This window comes from Leucoraja erinacea, chromosome 7, assembly GCF_028641065.1.
Source record: "Leucoraja erinacea ecotype New England chromosome 7, Leri_hhj_1, whole genome shotgun sequence".
Lineage (NCBI taxonomy): Eukaryota > Metazoa > Chordata > Chondrichthyes > Rajiformes > Rajidae > Leucoraja > Leucoraja erinaceus.
This window is the reverse complement of record NC_073383.1, coordinates 23,187,367-23,205,982: the sequence shown is the minus strand read 5'-3', so window position 1 is coordinate 23,205,982 and position 18,616 is coordinate 23,187,367. Positions and strand designations below refer to the sequence as shown.

Here is an 18,616-nt window from a genome sequence, read left to right as displayed (position 1 = left end):
GTGCAGACTACCCAAACGAAGTATGAGGTGCTGTTCCTCCTTGTCAGAAGTGGCAGCTTTCAGATAACGCATTAAACCACAGCCCCATTTGCTCTCTCAGATTAAACAAAAGCAAGTTATCCCTTATATCTGGAGCTCCATATATTCCTTGCCAAACATTGATAAACAAAACAATTAAACAATTATCGAACCTCAGCAAGAACTGGACTGTATACAAATAGGGCGGTCCTCTTCTCATACAAATAACACAATATTAAATGCCCAATTTTATGCCGTGATTAAAACAAATAAAATGAACGCCTTGATTAAATCTTCTGGAAAATGCTCCCCTCTTTGTCATTAATAGGTAGAATAATTAAAAGCTAAAAAAATGAGTTTTTTCATTCCACAATTACAAATAAAATTTAAGTTGACACCTATTTCAATTTTCAGACCAATTTTATATATAAAAGACAAAAAACATATTAAAAAAAAACTAATGATAAAAATCACGAAAGAAACGGGAAAATTATTTGATATATATACATAAATGTTCGATTAATGTAAGACAAAAATTAATTCAATTCAAAATTCTACATAGATTATATTATTCAAAAACTAGACTGAATAAATTTTATCCAAATTCTTCTCCCATTTGGGACAAATGTCTATCTCAAATTGCCACTATAACACATTCTTTTGTTTCCTGCATAAAACTCCATAAATTCTGGTGGGATATTTTTGATATATTTACAAAATTATTCAAGATAAAAATGGAGCCTAACACTGAAATGATTATACTTGGAGTAACGGGAGACGGGAATAAATTAAACACATTTCAAAATTCATTTTTTAATTATGGGTTAGTAATAGCAAAAAAACTCATACTCAAAATTTTGGAAAAATATACTCATACCAATGCTTAAAATGTGGATTATAAATATGTTGGACACAGCACATCTTGAAGAAAGCGATTCCTCCTAACAGATAAACCAGACCAATTCTTAACGAGTTGGTCTCCATTTATTGACTTCTTGGAGGCATATGGTGCAACAAAATCGTAAAAACCAACTGTTTCAGGTCTGGGTGAAAGATGGTCAAGAATATAAATACTTATCTCCTATCTCCTATTTTCTCTTTCTATCTCTCTGTCTTCTTTTTTACTTCTCTCCCTTTTCGGTTTTTTTCTCACACTACACATCACATGTTTTTTCTACTTTCTATTGCCTACTCTATTTTTCTCTCTCTCATTTGAAAAAAAAAAAATGAAGCTGTACATAGAATGTAACATGCCAACATATATTTGGCACCTGAAAAAAAGGTATTGTACTTACTTCTAATAAATAAATAAATAAATAAATAAATATTTAAAAAGGGTTGTCATCCTGCCAATGGTGACATCAATAAAATTGCTTAAATTTCTGTGGACAAAATTGTGATATCCCAAAAGACATTATATGAATGAATGGGTCAATGCAAATTTATGTTGATAGTACTCTCCCCATATACAGTAATACTTTACATACCCACTGATACTTCTGTAGTCCATGCCTTTATTTGGATCAGTCCCTCTGCAAACTCAAAATACATTCTGTCAAGTCCAAACTTCACAATTTTTGTGAAAAGATTAAAAATAACTTTTAAACATAAGGTAGACAAAAATGCTGGAGAATCTCAGCGGGTGAGGCAGCATCTATGGAGCGAATAGATGACGTTTCGGGTCGAGACCCTTCTTGAAAAAGGGACTCAAGTTGTTTGCCTCCACCTGTTCCTTTTCTTGAGAAGGGTCTCGTCCCGAAACATCATCTACTCCTTTGCTCCTTAGATGTTGCCTCACCTGCTGAGTTTCTCCAGCATTTTTGTCTGCCTTCGATTTTTCCAGCATCTGCATTCTTTCTTAAACTCTTTTAAACATAAATTATCCTATAAATTAATTACTTAATTAATTGTTTGAGTCAAAGTGATACAGTGTAGAAACAGGCCCTTCGGCCCAACTTGCCCACACCGGCCAACATGTTCCAGCTATACTAGTCCCTCCTGCCTGCGCTTGGTCCTTATCCCTCCAAACCTGTCATATCCATGTTAATTTACTCCAGGCATAATTTTATGTACCATGTGACATGTTAGATCTGTACCTCCATTCTTTTTACCCACTTTCTCCACACCCCTTAATGGTTAACATAAATCTATCAAAAGCTCCTTAAAACTTTGCATGGGTGAGGTTTTGGGGAGAAAGTTAAGACTCTCACGTCTTCTCGTGTGAACGGGCTATTGAACTCGCTTCTGCTTTATCTTGCTACATTCACCAAATATTAGCTTAACAGGGAAGGCCACATTTACTGTCATTCCCCATTTACCCTTGAACTGAGGTAAGAGTGGGTAAGAAAAGCAGATTTTCTTACTTGAATGAAGGGTTTTATATCATGATTAACGGCCGTCCCACTGCGGCGACCTAATTGGCGAGTTTAGAAGAGTTTGAAAAATTGTCATGTTGAAGACTAGCTTCGGGAAAATTGGAATAGTGGAGAGTGAAGACGACCTCCTTCGATCTGCCTTCGACTATGTTGAAGACTTTCTGCGATTACCTTTGATTACCCTTGATTACCTACGAATAACATGCCGACTTACTACGACTTACTTCGACTAAACAGGCCCTTCGGCCAACTGAGTCTGCCCTGACCAGCCCCTTACACTATCCTACACACTAAGGGCAAATTACAATTTTCCTGAAGCTAATGAACCTACAAACCTGTTCGTCTTTGGAGCGTGGAAGGAAGGAAACTGAAGCACCAGGAGAAAATCCATGAGATCACAGGGAAAACGTACACTCTGTACACACAGCACCCTTAATCAAAATTGAACCCTGGGTCTCTGGAACTGTAAGGCAGCAACTCTACTGCTGCCACTGTGCCACCCATCAATCTTGGGTATATGCTCCACACTATCTTTCTTTTAATTACTGTAACATCCACAAGGTGATCAGTGGCATGAGGGATAGACTCCTGCTTTATTTTTTACATTGTTCATCTTATTATCCTTTTCTTCACCTATCGCAGTCCTTCCTAAAACCTCCTAAGCCCTCACATTTAATCTGTCAACATGCATACCCGTTCGGCATTGGTCTGATTTTGCTGCATATATTGATTAAATTTTAGTAATTCTTTTCTGAATGGTTATTTTCAGAGTAAAACGTGCAGACACCCTTTTCCAAAAATTATTTCCCAAACATATTTCCAATCACCTAAAATATATACAACTACAGCAACCGTATTTCTTCTTTTAAAACATTTAAAGTTCACATAAGAACAAGAGGGACTCCTTTATATTGAGAATGATATTCAGTAGCTGCTAACTTCTTTAAAGATGCCATATGTACTACTTGACATTTAAATAGACATTCAATTCAGAACTCTATTGTTCTTGTAAACAAAAAAAATCGTATCCAGAACAGAAAATAAATTCAAATCTATCAGCAACCAGTTTCCAATATGTATCCTAGCCATATAAACTGCTAAATACTATTCAGTTGCAAATTTCAACAAATGATGGAACTGTATAGATCAATTGGCACCTGGAAGAAAAAATGATATATGAATGTGCCTCTGCCAGTATTAAATTTCCTCTCTGAGATTCCAATATTTTAATATGCTTTTTGACTTTTTCTTTTTAATAATTACTGGAAATTTATAGCATTAAAATTACAATGACCAATCCATTGTAAGTGAATTAATTTAATGAAGGACATGTAATAAATATTTCCACAAAGTTACAGGCCAGAATTAAACACCAACTTAAGTCAGTAAAATGCAATGTGCGAAATGTGTCTGGTGACAAGTGTATTATGATATTAGAAAAGAGCTTTAATCACCAACACAACGCATTTAAAAATGTCTAAAGGGGTTAACTGTAAAAGAATAAAACCAAACCACTGTGAATTTCAGAGTTGTACACAAAAATAACCAATATGCGAGAAAAATAAAAATGAATGCGTCTGCATTCCCCCTTCTAGATCATGAACTCCTATAACACAGACATGAAAGTACTTATCCTCACAACAAATGTCTATCTATTCATGCTTTCAGTAAATCATCGGCATCCTAATCTTTATCTTTTAATGAAAAGAACCATTTATGAAATATAATAAAAGCTGCCCCACACTGGCAGTTACTGTATCATACACGTCTTTAAATTCTGTAATCAGCAACCACCAGGTGCCATATCACATTTAACACACCACAGTCAGTCAATACAGACATCCCCAAACACACCAAGACTGTTTTTGTCAAATGTTTTATTGACTGTAAACATCTGGAGTACTGTAAAACATGCATTATCTGTAGATTCAGAAAGGAGCAAGTGGCATTGTCTTTTCTGTCAAGTGTGTCAGATTTGGCATCTAGTGATGGAGATTAATGAAGTATCATGAGAGTAATATGGTTCTTGAAATGTTCCAATTTAGAGTAGAGCTTTAATCTTAAATTAAAGCTGTCGACATTTAGTGAACCTACATTTTCATTGGAATAACATTATCTCATTCCAGAACAAACATCAGGAATACAATTAAAGGAATATCACTGCCCCCAGACAGGTTGGAATCATGATTTACAGCCATATATTTAAAAATAAGTAAATTCAATATAGTTCAGATGTTTCAGAACACAGCAAAATCCACATGTAAGACCATATAAGCAGAATCCTGTCAAAGATCCAATTTATTGTAACTGTTGCCAGATGCCAATCTATCCCCGACCACTTAATTAGTCAGAAACCCTTATAAGTCCTTTTATTCACAAGTTTGGATATGTGCAATGTCTTGCCTATTATGTTCTACTGTTTATGACAGGAGGAAGTTGTACTTTAAATTCATTTCTTTTTTGATTGTTGTGGAGTATTGAATTTGAAAAAGATAATGTCTCCATCTTCAACAATATAATTTCTGCCTTGTTGTCTGTATTTTCCAGCGCTCTGCAAACAATTACAAGAATGGAAATGAATAAATAATCACTTGAAAGAGGTACAAAAATATTTTCAAAAACATGATTTAGTATCTTTTTCCCTGATAAATCCATGATTTACACATCTATTTATTATTATGTTTATCAGCTTTAAATTTATTCAGTTCTTATTCAACATTAAATTTTCTTTTTTTTCTGAATTAACTTCAGTAAGAGAGCCTGAGACATATAACCTGATGATTTCTTCTTCCAATCGATTTTGATGATTGGTCTTGGAATCAAATTAGCAACTGGAAAATATTAGTTTCTCTATTTGTGACCAGCCTATTCAAATAGTAAGCTCATACAAATACAAGCATATTCCAAGTGATCTTAGCTGGGATTTATTAACCCATTCTGCCCCAAACCTGATACACCACATTTGGGAAAACATTTATCATTTAATGTTTAGAATGGGAATAAAGTCCACTGCATTTTTAATGATGTTTGCCTCTTACAGTTTCTTCTCTTGCAACAAACACTCATTTCACAGACAAAATCAATTGCGCGACACTTTTCAACACAATGATATTGGATGCCAGATGGGATTAATTTAACTTTATTCTCTGTCTCTCAGACAAGCCTAGCATTAGCCCAGATGCCAAGAATAACAATTCAAATCAAAATGGAGCAGCCAGTTTGAATCTTACCATTCTGATGCAGCATATCAGTGATACTCATTTCAAGTCAAGTGTGTTTTATTATTATAGGTCCCGAAACAGAACAATGAAATTCAAACGCAGCAGCACACCAGATATAACATAGCACTCAGTAAACGCCACAAACACAAAGACTTAAATATAAGAACAAACAATATAGTGCAAAGACAAAAGCAAAGCACCATGGCCCTAGTACTATCAAGGCAGTTCGTGGATTGGATTTTAGTTGGAAGTCGTAGTGTTCAATAGTCTGATGGTTGTTGGGATGAAGCTGCTTGTTGACGTGGATATTACAATTTTCAGACTCCAATACCATCTTCCTGAGGTCAGGAGGTGTGGGTCCTTGCTGATGCTGGCTGTAAGTTTGAGGCAGTGTCTCCTATGGATTCCTTCAATGATGAGGAGGTCAATACCTGTGACGGACTGGGCAGTGTTCACCACTTTTTGTAATCTTCGTTCCTGGGAGTTTGGGTTGCCAAACTAGGCCGTGATATAACCAGTCAGTCACCTGTAGACGTTCAAGAGAGTATTCGTCGACATACTGAATCTCTTAACCTTGTAAAGAGGCAGTGGCTTTGGTGTGCTTTTTTTATAATTGCATCAACGTGCTCGGTCCAGGACAGATCTTCAGAGATATGCACGGCGAAGAACTTCAAGTTTTTGACTCTCTCCACCACCCTTTGATGAAGACAGGGTTGTGCATCCTCGACCTTCTTCTTCTAAAGTCAACAATCAGTTCCTTGGTTTTACTGATGTTGAAAGCAAGGTCGTTGTTCTGGCACCAATCAGTCAGATGATCAATCTCCTCCTATATTCTAACGTATCATTATCTGTAATTCATCCAACAACGGTGGTGTTGTCAGCTAATTTAAAGATGGAATTGGAACTGTGTCAAGCAACGGTGACATGGGTATAGAGTGACTAGTGTATCCTTCAGACAAGCCTAGCATCCGCCCAGATATGAAGACTAATAATGAAAATCAAAATGGAGAAGCCAGTTTGAATCCTACATATTTGTGATACTCGTCTCAGACTTCCTGTTAAAGTTAGATCATTTGGCATTTAATATAGTAAGAATGGAAATTGAATGGTATTTGTATCATTTGCCAAGTAATCCAGTGATTTAGTAGTGGGCAGCATGGCGGCGCAGAGGTACAGTTGCTGCCTTACAGCACTTGCAGCGCCGGAAACCCGGGTTCGATCCCGACTACAAGTGGTGTCTGTAAGGAGTTTATACGTTCTCCCCGTGACCGCGTGGGTTTTCACCGGGATCTTTGGTTTCCTCCCACACTCCAAAGACGTATAGGTTTGTAGGTTAATTAGCTTGGGTTTGTGTACTTGGTGTAAGTGTAAATTGTCCCTAGTGTATGTAGGCTTGTGTTAATGTGCGGGGATCGCTGGTCGGTGCGGACTCGATGTTCCAAAGGGCCTGTATCCGCGCTGTATCTCTAAACTAAATTAAACTAAATAGATAATCCAGAAACACAAATTAAAGTAATGTTACTGCAGTTGGAGAAATTGTTTAGTAATTTAATTTTAGTGAATTAGAAAAATATTTAATTTTTGGGCAACTAATTGTGAGATGTTAAAACCATCAGATTCACTATTTTTTGTCATACTGGCAATGCTCTTGGCTTTTAAACACCCTCAGAAATAGCTGAATGTACGACTAAGATCAAAGGCTATTGCAGGGTTACAGGATACCAGTTTTGATTTCTCCATCTCAGAGAGCTTCTCGGGATAAATCATGTCTTGTTTCTACTCTAGTTGTTTGGGTTCTGAGGTGGCTGATGAGGCCAAATGGAATCAAAAGATGGTTGGCAGAATAGAGATATGGGTAGTTTGGGAAGTGGTAAATGTTTTCCATATTTTCATTAAGCTTAAGATTAATAAGTTTAAGAGACTTAAAATTCTCAATGTTATCCTAATTCCTCCTCCTTCATTTTCCAAGACAATTGGCTTGGGATTAAGCGAGTCCGTGAGGAAGTTTTGAAGAAAGTTTTTAGAATACCAATTGGTTCATTTAACCTCTTGGTAATTACTTACTATTACTGAACTTAATGCAGAATATCGGTTTTAGGAGTCAGGTGTCAGGCACGTGAAAGATCTTGGCTGTCCATCGGAGCCAACAATGTGATTAGAGCCTCGATGTTGAACATGCTGGATGGGAGAGGAAACTGGCATTGGTAAATTTATGTTGTCAGAGGAATTGCATGATTTTGCAAAGGTTGAATGGTGTAGAACACAAAGTGCGAGAGTAACTCAGTAGGTCAACAGCATCTCTGGAGGGCATGAATAGTCAACATTTTGGGTCCCAACTCCAGCACTTTGGTTTCTACTCAAGATTCCAGCATCTGCTGTTTCTTGTCTCCTCTTAGCCTTTGGATGGTACCTCTTCTGTGCTCCTTGAGACACGTTATGCCTCTGAAGCATACATGAGGTAAAGATCACTGTTACCTTGTAGACCATAAGTATTTTGAACCTCAAACACTATTCACCAAATTACCCAAGTTTGAGCTGGTGCACTGCACCTATTCTCTCATGAACTTCAGGGAAGCCAATAAAACAAAATAATTGTAATCAGTTACTAGCAACCTGAAAAAATGTTCAGTAAAATGGAATGTACAAACCATTAGATTTTATGTATAAATCTAAGGTTTGTTTTACAAACTCTGTTTGCTCATGATTCTTTTAAGCACAATTGTCTCCTCTTTGATATTTAAATTATAGGGACAGTAATGGCAACAAGTTAATTGTGCCTAACAAACAATAGACAATAGACAAAGGAGTAGGCCATTCGGCCCTTCGAACATAGTTTGTTCAAGTTAAATCTATAAAAGCATTAAATATTCACTAATTATTTTTAAATAAAGCATTATTACTCAAAGCAAAATAGATCTAAAGGACAACAACAATTTAAATAATTGTAAAGACAAAGCTATTTGAGTGTTGTTTATTAACATATCCTTTATGATGCATTATCTACACGTTCTCTATGTGTAATTAAAAGATCAATTGATCTTTGTTCATGGGCCTATTTATTTTACCTTTGAACTGGAGAAAGAGTATTTAAAAAATGTAATGACAATTTGAGATCTTAAATATGTATTAAGCGAGATGATGTGAAACCAGTTCATTTGCACTTGAAAGCAGACATCTGGAAAGGCCAGCATTTCACAACCAGATACGACTGGTAATATTACAATACTACAAAGCCCTCACAGAGCCATTCAATATGAAGGTAGCAGAATAATCAATGTGCTATTAGTAAAATTTATGGCTTACACAATATGCTCTCCGATAATAATTATTAGATTGGCTCAGAATCCTTTCTCCATACATATTTTTAATTCCTTCAGTTTCAAAAATAACTATGTTTCAAGCATTTTAAGTATTGCGATGCAATTTATTTTTAATTATTTACTCTTGCACCTTTTGAATTGGCAGTTTAGTAGAACATTCCAAAGTGTTAAGTAATGCAGAAAGTATCCAGAGATGAAGAAATTAAGAAAAGAATATGCTTTGTGATTAAGAACAAGAATGGGACTGTTTTCAAAGAAGGAGGCAGCAAGCAAGGTGAACAAATGCTGCTGAGGATAATATAGGTTTCACAGCTGGATATGGAGTGAGGAGAAAGTGAGATGCCCACATAGTTTGAACTGATGACATGCACCAATACAAAGGTTAAATAATTTTTAAAAATTGAATAATTGCTACTACAGGTGCACAACCTTTTATCCGAAGATCCAAATAACGAAAACCTCTGAATAGCGACATTTTTTCAGTCCTTGAAGAAAGGTCCTTGAAAACGTTCACCGAGGGCGGCCCACAGAGGTGACAGCGGAACCTCCGGTCGGTCCTCGAAGAAAGGGGAACTAAATCCCCATTCATAAAAGAGAAGGTGAGGGTATATTGCGCGGGAGGGTTAATAATTGACAATCTGCTGCTGCCTGCCCGCTGAGTTAAAAGGTTCCCACGGTAGACTCACGATACACAGTGTATCGTGAGTCTTGCGTGGGAACTTTTTAACTCAGCGTGCAGGCAGCAGCAGATTGTCGCTCCCTTCAGTTTCACCCCACCTACACCCCTCTGCTTCCCAGCCATGTGTGTGACCCCTTCCCTCCCCTCTCCAGCTCCCCGCGCATTGCACCGGCGCGGGGGCTTTGCACTGTCTTCACGTTGGAGCCAGTGCCAGTCACCGGAGACGTCAGGACCAACGGGACACCGACCCCCAGGCCCACTGCAAGCACGGAGAACCCAGAGACCCACAGCCAGCAGCAGCCCAGCCCCATTCCAATTCCAGAGGAACACGCTCTCCGCTGTCCCCGTAGGGACAGAAGCTGATGGCTCGGGCTGTGACGTCTCCGGTCACCCCCCTGTACAGGAGCTGAGACTGGGAACTGTGGGGTTGTTTGCAGTTGCAGAGGGAGGGGGCAAGGGCGGTACAGTTCCCAGTCTCAGCTCCATTCCAGGGGGGTGACCGGAGACGTCAGGACCAACGGGACACCGACTGCAAGCATGGAGATCCCGGAGACTCACAGCCAGCAGCAACTCTAGCCCAGCCCCGCTCCAACTCCAGAGGAATCCGGGTTGCGGATGAGGGGGTGCAGCTCGGGCTGTGGGCGAACTGCCACTTGTCGCTGTAGCGGCGCATCGGGGAGCGGGTTCTTGTTGGTCCTGACGTCTCCGGCCATCCCCCTGGACAGGAGCTGAGAGACGTCAGGACCACCAGAAGCCGCTCCCCGATGAGCCGCTACAGCGACAAGTGGCAGTTCGCCCACAGCCCGAGCTGCGCCCCCTCATCGGGACACCGACCCCCAGGCCCACTGCAAGCACGGAGATCCCAGAGGCTCACAGCCAGCAACAACTCTAGCCCAGCCCCGCTCCAACTCCAGAGGAACCCGGGTTGCGGATGAGGGGGCGCAGCTCGGGCTGTGGGCGAACTGCCACTTGTCGCCGTTGCGGCCCATCGGGGAGCGGATTCCTCTGGAGTTGGAGGGACAGGGAGACACAGCGGCTTTTGAGAATGGTGGGCAATCACTTCCAAAGTTCTGCCCACACAGTCAGTACACCTCTCCTACACTTGTCTCCCGCACTAAGATCATCTCGCAGAGAATTATCCCAGCCTAACCCTCCCTATTCTCTCCTATTCTGCAAGAAAAAACTACATTGAAGACTCAAACTCGCGATCGAGTAACTGCCGGGATCGAGGCGCAAACTCGCGACCTTGCGGATACGAGCCGAGCACTCTACCACTGAGCCAGCCGTTAAAATCTACGCTAAAAATCTTCCATTCCGAAAGCCGAAAAATTCTGAATTACGAAAAGTGTCTGGTTCCAAGGCTTTCGGATAAAAGGTTGTGCACCTGTACAATCCAAATGCACTTTTAACATTTAATTAATCACATGCTATCAGAACGCGAAGCTTCAAGTTCCTAGGATTAATATCACCAGTAACTTGGCTTGGACCAGCCATATCAAAGCAATGGCCAAGAGAACACACTAATACTTCTACTTTCTTAGAAGGCTCAGGAACTTTGGCATGCCCCCAACAACTCTCACCAACTTTTTCAGATGTGCTGTAAAGAGCATTTTATCGGGATGCATCGCAGTATGGTATGGGAACAGCTCCATCCATGACCTCAAGAAATCGCAGAGAAAGTGGACGCAGGTCAGACCATTACACAAACCAACCTCCCTTCCATTGACTCCATCTGCACTTCACACTGCCTCAGCGAGGCCACTACCATAATCAAGGATGAGTCTCATCCCGGTCACTCCCTCTTCCCCACTTTCACATCAGGCAAAAGGTACAGAAGTGTGAAAACTTATTCCTCCAGATTCTAAGACAGTTTCTTCTCAGCTGTTATCAAGCAACTGAACCATCCTACCAACAACTAGAGAGTAGTCTTGAGGTTAGCAATGTTACAAAATGTTGAGATTTAAAAAATCAAGTCTGCAATTTATCCCATCAGATAAAGCATAAAAATAAGTTTAATTTGACACCTAATTCACTTTCATATCTCAAGTAATAAAAAGGTTATGGCCATTTTCATACTCGGAAATTAGCATCTTGTTCCCTATTGATTTTCTATGGACATAACAAAAAAGCTGTGATCGTGGACAGTCAAAAGCACATAACCTTCTTAAAAATTAAGAGAACTGAATGAAATTTTCAGTTATCATAGATTGAACCATTCTGAAACAAATATAAAATAATCTAACTTGGATTACCTGAAATTAAAGCATATAATTAGTTAGTTACCCAATTGTAGCTAATTTCAAACTTCAATTACTAGATCTAAACATCTATCCATTTCTTAATAAATGATTAACATTTTTAAATAGCCTAAGTGTCCAAATAATATTCACAAATAATTCACAATAAAACATGATTTTTAAATCTCATTGACATCAATTTATAGGCCAAATGGAAGGAATTTAGTGTTCAATTGCTGTAAATTAAAGTCAATTTAAATCGGCTTTCTAGTGGGTTCATGTGGAACGCGCTGGTTTAGAACGTTCACATTGTGCTAGATTTATGCCCTCAAATGCCCAGAAAAATACTGCGGGATATAAAGAGCCCAAAATGAGCTACTCGCTATAGAAAACTTTAATAACAGGGTTATATACATGCCCCATTTAATGTAAAAATAAGGTACATACCTTTAATTGTTTGCTTTATAAAACCCTGGGGCTGCGAGAGGTTGCGAGTTTAGAGTGATTTTTAAATTACTCTAACTATTTTACAAGGCCATAAAAACTAATAATACCTTTTGCGACGGGGTCTTTCAGCGATTTTCCATTAATGATTTACTAGGCTGAACATTTTCGATTGCAACAGCCTAGTAAAAATCGCGTTTTAAACCCGCCCCCTCTAAACAGCGCTAAAATCACACACAAGGGGTGGGGCAGATGCTCAGCCACGATTCAGGTAGGTTTTGTAACATACCTACTGAGGTACTACCAACCTCATTGAAGACCCTTGGACTATCTTTAAGCTGATTTTAACTATGCTAGAACAGCTATTGACAGATAGAAAACATTAGATATCTGAGAAGATGTGTATGCAAAGTCTCTTGAACTATTACAGATGCACTGCAGAAAATATCTGATGGGATGTATCTCAATCTGGTATGAACTGGTCTCATACTACTCTGCTCATATTCATGGTGCGTTGCATCAGGAAAACTGCAAGTATCATCAAGGATGTCTGTGGCCCTGTCCATTCCCTTCCCTCTCTCTTACCTCCCAGGAGAAAGTACAGTATCTGGAAAGCTTGGAAATCCACTCAAGAACAAATTCTTCCACACCGCTATCCAACTCCAACCGATTTATCATCTTTTTCATATCTCCTTCAGAGATGCTGCCACATACTCTTACTCTACCTTAATCAGTTACTGTTATTTTACTTTAATATTCTTTTGCACAACATGGATTTTGCACTAGTCTTGACAAGTTTTGCTATTTTGTACTCGTCATTGTATTTATCATTACTGTAGCAATGTTACAAAATTTTGAGATTTAAAAAATCAAGTCTGCAATTTATCCCATCAGATAAAGCATAACAATAAGTTTAATTTGACACCTAATTCACTTTCATATCTCAAGTAATAAAACAGTTATGGCCATTTTCATACTCGGAAATTAGCATCTTGTTCCCTATTGATTTTCTATGGACATAACAAAAAAGCTGTGATCGTGGACAGTCAAAAGCCCATAACCTTCTTAAAAATTAAGAGAACTGAATGAAATTTTCAGTTATCATAGATTGAAGCATTCTGAAACAAATATAAAATAATCTTACTTCGATGACCTGAAATTAAAGCATATAATGTTAGTTACCCAATTGTAGCTAATTTCAAAATTCAATTACTAGATCTAAACATCTATCCATTTCTTAATAAATGATTAACATTTTTAAATAGCCCAAGTGTCCAAATAATATTCACAAATAATTCACAATAAAACATGATTTTTAAATCTCATTGACATCAATTTATAGGCCAAATGGAAGGAATTTAGTGTTCAATTGCTGTAAATTAAAGTCAATTTAAATCAGCTTTCTAGTGGGTTCCTGTGAACGCGCTGGTTTAGAACGTTCACATTGCGCTGGATTTGTGCCCTCAAGTGCCCAGAAAAATACTGCGGGATATAAAGAGCCCAAAATGAACTACTCGCTATAGAAAACTTTATATACAGGGTTCTTAAGAAGCCCCATTTAATGTAAAAATAAGGTACATACCTTTAATTGTTTGCTTTATAAAACCCTGGGGCTGCGAGAGGTTGCGAGTTTAGAGAGTGATTTTTAAACTACTATAACTATTATACAAGGCCATAAAAACTAATAATACCTTTTGCGACGGGGTCTTTCAGCGATTTTCCGTTAATGATTTACTAGGCTGAACATTTTCGATTGCAACAGCCTAGTAAAAATCGCGTTTTTAAACCGCCCCCTCTAAACAGCGCCAACATCGCGCACACGGGGTAGGGCAGATGCTCAGCCACGATTCAGGTAGGTTTTGTAACATACCTAATTACTGTATGTACTGTTTATTCTGTGAGCTTCATGGGAATAAAGAATTTCATTTCACCCTGGAATATATTACAATAAATTAATCTAAACAAACTGACCTTTGACTTCTTGCCTTCAGTAGTGGTTGAGCCTGTATTTTTATAAAGATCTATCATGACCTTCATGTTCATAATTATAATGCCCAGAAAGAATCTTGTCTGCTTTATCATGTTCAGAATTGTGCTCTCCAGTTTATATTGTCCCTTCTCATTCTTCATACCAAACAGACTATCCTACATTTCTCAGCACAAAGTTTTATTTGCCACCTGTCCACCCATTTTACCAACCAATCCTCAAGTTTATCAATATCTCATTTGGTGCTCACTCTGCCACCGGTTTTTTGATATAATTTAAAATAAATTGTGGCCTCTACACCCAAGTCCCAATCATTGAAATATATTGAGAACTGCAGGAGTCCTTGTTCCAATCCCTGGGAACACCACTGCGCCATTCCCTCCAGCCTGAAAAACAACCTTTCACTATTATGTTTTCTATTAATTAGCCATTTTTCTATCCATGCTTTTACAGCCCCTTTAATTCCAGAACCTACAATGATAAGTCTATTATGTGGTAGTTTATCGAATGTCATTTTGGATGTCCTCGTTTACATAACACCCACATGACCCTCAATGTCCCTCTAGGATACTTCGTCAGTTAGATACAAATGGACTTTAAGACATGCATTATAGCTTTCTCTAATCAATTTACACTTATCCAGGTGACTGATAATCCTGTCCCATTATTGTTTCCTGTACTTTACCCATGAGTTAAAATTGGCTGGTCTATAGTTACCAAAATTGTGTTAACATATTTTTGAATGAAGGTGAAACATTTGCTATTGTCACTCAACAAACATGTTGCAGAAATCTTGGATTATGCTTGTAGATAAAGCCAAAGCTTTGTTTCATGTACTTTATTTCAAATTAAATCCTGATAAATCACCTTTTATATCATCTCAAGACACCTCTAATTAAATTAAAGTAATTCCATTCATGTTACTTCACCATTCACTGCAGCCAGATTCCATCTCCTACACCACAGACTTTTCATACCTCTGTATGCTCTCCTCTCCTGCCTTCAGTTAATCCCAGAAAAGGCTCTTGAATTCACCCATCAAGCCCCTAACTTTCTCTTCTTTAAAAAAAAAGTTAAGATTTATGTATGTGACCAAGCTTTCGTTTACTGAAACCTCCCTACCACTGAAGGGATCAACAGGAGAAGCTGCCTCAAAAAGGCAGCTAATATTTTCAAAGACCCACACCACCCTGGCCACACTCTTATCTCGCTGCTACCACTGGGTAGAAGGTGCAGGAGCCTGAGAACTGAGACCGCCAGGTTCAAGAATTGCTTTTCCCCCAGCCGCAATCAAGCTCTTGAATCATATTGTACAACCTGAAACACAACCCAACCTCAGCTACAATCTACTGTGGACTTTGTTTTGGTTGCATCATATTTATCTGCTTTAGCAACATTACGGCGTGCTTACCTATAATTGAATATTTATTTATTGTATTATTAATTACTGTATATTTATTTGTTGTGTTATTGAATTAATAAGCATGTGAATTCTATAGCCAGTCAGAATTTAATTGTTCCATTTCTGGTAATATGACAATTACATGTGACAGGGGCGGCAGAGTGGTGCAGAGGTAGAGTTGCTACCTTACAGCACCGGAGACCCGGGTTCAATCATGACTACGGGTGCTGGCTGTACGAAGTTTGTACGTTCACCATGTGACAATGTGGCTTTTCTCTGGGCGTTCTGATACATTACCACACTGTAAACATTAACAGATTTGTAGGTTAATTGGCTTTGGTAAAATTGTAAATTGTAAATTGGCCCTAGTGTGTAAGATAATGCCAGTGACCGCTGCTTGTTGCAGACCCGGTTGGCCGAAGGGCCTGTGTCCGTGCTGAATCTCTAAAGTCTAAATACTCAACTCATTTTATTTGGCTCAATAAATAATTTTGTCACGGTACCAGCATGAAGTGCCTTTGGAATATTTCAATGTTAAACATGCTTCCCATAAAGGCTTCAGCAGTGGGTTGATATGGAAGCTTTGCCTCAACCCCGAGTCAAATGGCCAGATGTTCACCTTCCATTCTAGAGACTTTCACATAAAAATTACGATTGACTCTCCAGTGAACTTGCCCAAAATGAGTCATACTTACCCAACCATGCACCAGGACCACACCTTTAGCTTTTTATTATTTTTAGTTTGAGGTCATTTTGGGATTTTTAAATATCTCTTCCTCTTTTCGTGGCATCTTCCCCGCCCATTTACCTCCAATATCTCCCTGCTTCTCCTATTCATTCTTCATTTTGAATCTTGCCACTATCAGCAGATGTGTCTTGGTTGCAAAGCCATTGTTTCTGGAATGTGCTTCCCAAGCTTTAACCTCTCGAAGCCTGAACTTCTACTTACCTCAGTTCTCCCTCTCTTACTTTACGCTGAGAGTTTCAAATCTATGAAATTCTCTCCCTCTGAGGCCTGTGGATGCCAAGTCTCTGTCTACTCTTAAGACTGAGATTGATAACTTTTTGGAATAAGAATTGGTGAACGAGATACAGGAACAGTCAAACTAATTGAATGGTGGATCAGGGTAAATGTCACATTGATTACTCCTGCTCTATTTATTAAATATTCCTGTTTTTAAATTAAGCAGATCATTTCAGCAATGCAATTATAATGCTTCAAATATAATAATTATATTAGTGTTTTACCCATAGTTCTACAAACCACAGAATACTAGATTTCTTATCTGCAGCTTTTAATGCAATTACTAGCACAATAACAACCTTGAATTTTGAAACAAGGAAGAAATTTTAATCCTAATAACTCAGGCAAAATCTTATTGAAGAGTGAAGCAGGCTAGAGGGGCATAACATTCTATTCCTCTTATTTAAGTTATAGCACAAGATCAAAAAATGAATTTGGAAAGCATTTCTTTGTGTTTTTATATAAAGTTTAGCGCTCTACACCTAACTGCCAAATAAGAATAACGCATATTCAGGTACAAATTAATCCATGCCGTTATCGCCAGGCTAACGTACAACCTCTTGTTTAAAGTGATAGATCTGTATAAATCTGTACAATCAGACACCTGGAGTCACAGGAACCCAGAAGGATGAAATATGCATGCGTGTGCGAGTGTTCAAAATGATATATTGAAAATAAAAAATGAGTCACATTTGCATTTTGTGGATTAATTTTGGTAGAACTAAAATATATCACAGATCATTATGGTACTAATTGTATATTAAATGGTGAACAATAAAATCTAGTTTTTTGAAACCACAACATAGAAAAAATTCAAATACTAAGACAACCAGAAAAAACTGTTATAATCAAAGGAAATTTGACATAATGCTTTGTTTACAGATTTAACTCATGTACATTTTATGTAACAGTTGTCAATGTACATTTTTGCAAGGGGGTGTCTATTTTTTAAATTTTTAAACTTAGATTGAATATTCAATTTGTATACGAGTATATACATAACCAGAGTTAAAAGTAATAGTAAAAATTAATAGCAATAGTCATTTCTGTATCTTTGCACAATGATTATTACAATTAATGCAAGTAATATGTTTGAATCATTGGTGATTTAAAATGTGAAAAATACTTAATATCCCCATGTCTGGAAAGTGCCATCTAGTGTTTAGAAAACAGATTAATTATCATTGTTTGAAGGAGTCGGAGTAGTTCTCTAATTTTTCAGAAACTGAGATTAAAAAGATCGGAACCGTGTCTAATATAAGGGATACCTACCTTTTTCACCCACAACACAACAAAGACATTTGCTGAGTCACTAAGATATTAATTGATTCATTTAAGACATAACTTATATTTAAGATAATGGTATATTTTGGTTTGTGAACATTTATGGTGTGATGTGTTGCTCTGCAAGTCAGAAATATAACTTGATTCAAACGGATTTAAAAATGTTATGTGGTTACTCATGGAAAAAACAAAAATTTAAATAAGGCGATACTGACAAATTAGATTAATAGGAATGATTTAAAGTTCACATTTTTTAATCAGTGATATTAACTAAAATTTTCAAATGCTAAAATTTCAAATATGCTAAGTGTAGGCAAATAACTCAGTGCTGGCTTTTTCCTGAAAATATCTGTTTTCATAGCTGATTTGTTTTAATGCAACATAAAATGTTTAAAGTATTTTATTTACAGTACAATTTTAAAGTTTTGTTTTTCAATTTACACTTTTTGTATTGAATCCAAAAAACAGTATCTGTATTTCTGCTCAGATTTTCAAATATAATATCTGTGCTTTTAAGCTGTCATTCATTCTCTAATGCTCATGTAATTTAGAACAGATCCAGGATAATTCTTTCCCCAGTGTAAATCCACAATACATTTGTATTAACAGCCATTCTGAAACTGAA

General features: G+C 37.7%; 1 protein-coding gene across 1 annotated transcript in view; it reads right to left on the bottom strand.

Annotated features, from left to right (window-relative positions):
• Positions 1 to 4,253: 4,253 nt before the first annotated feature.
• LOC129698740 (obg-like ATPase 1) overlaps positions 4,254 to 18,616 on the bottom strand; it is a 130,978-nt gene continuing 116,615 nt past the window's right edge. Inside the window, 1 exon segment of the mRNA XM_055637958.1 lies at positions 4,254 to 4,944. Within this exon segment, the coding sequence (XP_055493933.1) occupies positions 4,843 to 4,944 (102 nt within the window). The 3' untranslated portion in view covers positions 4,254 to 4,842.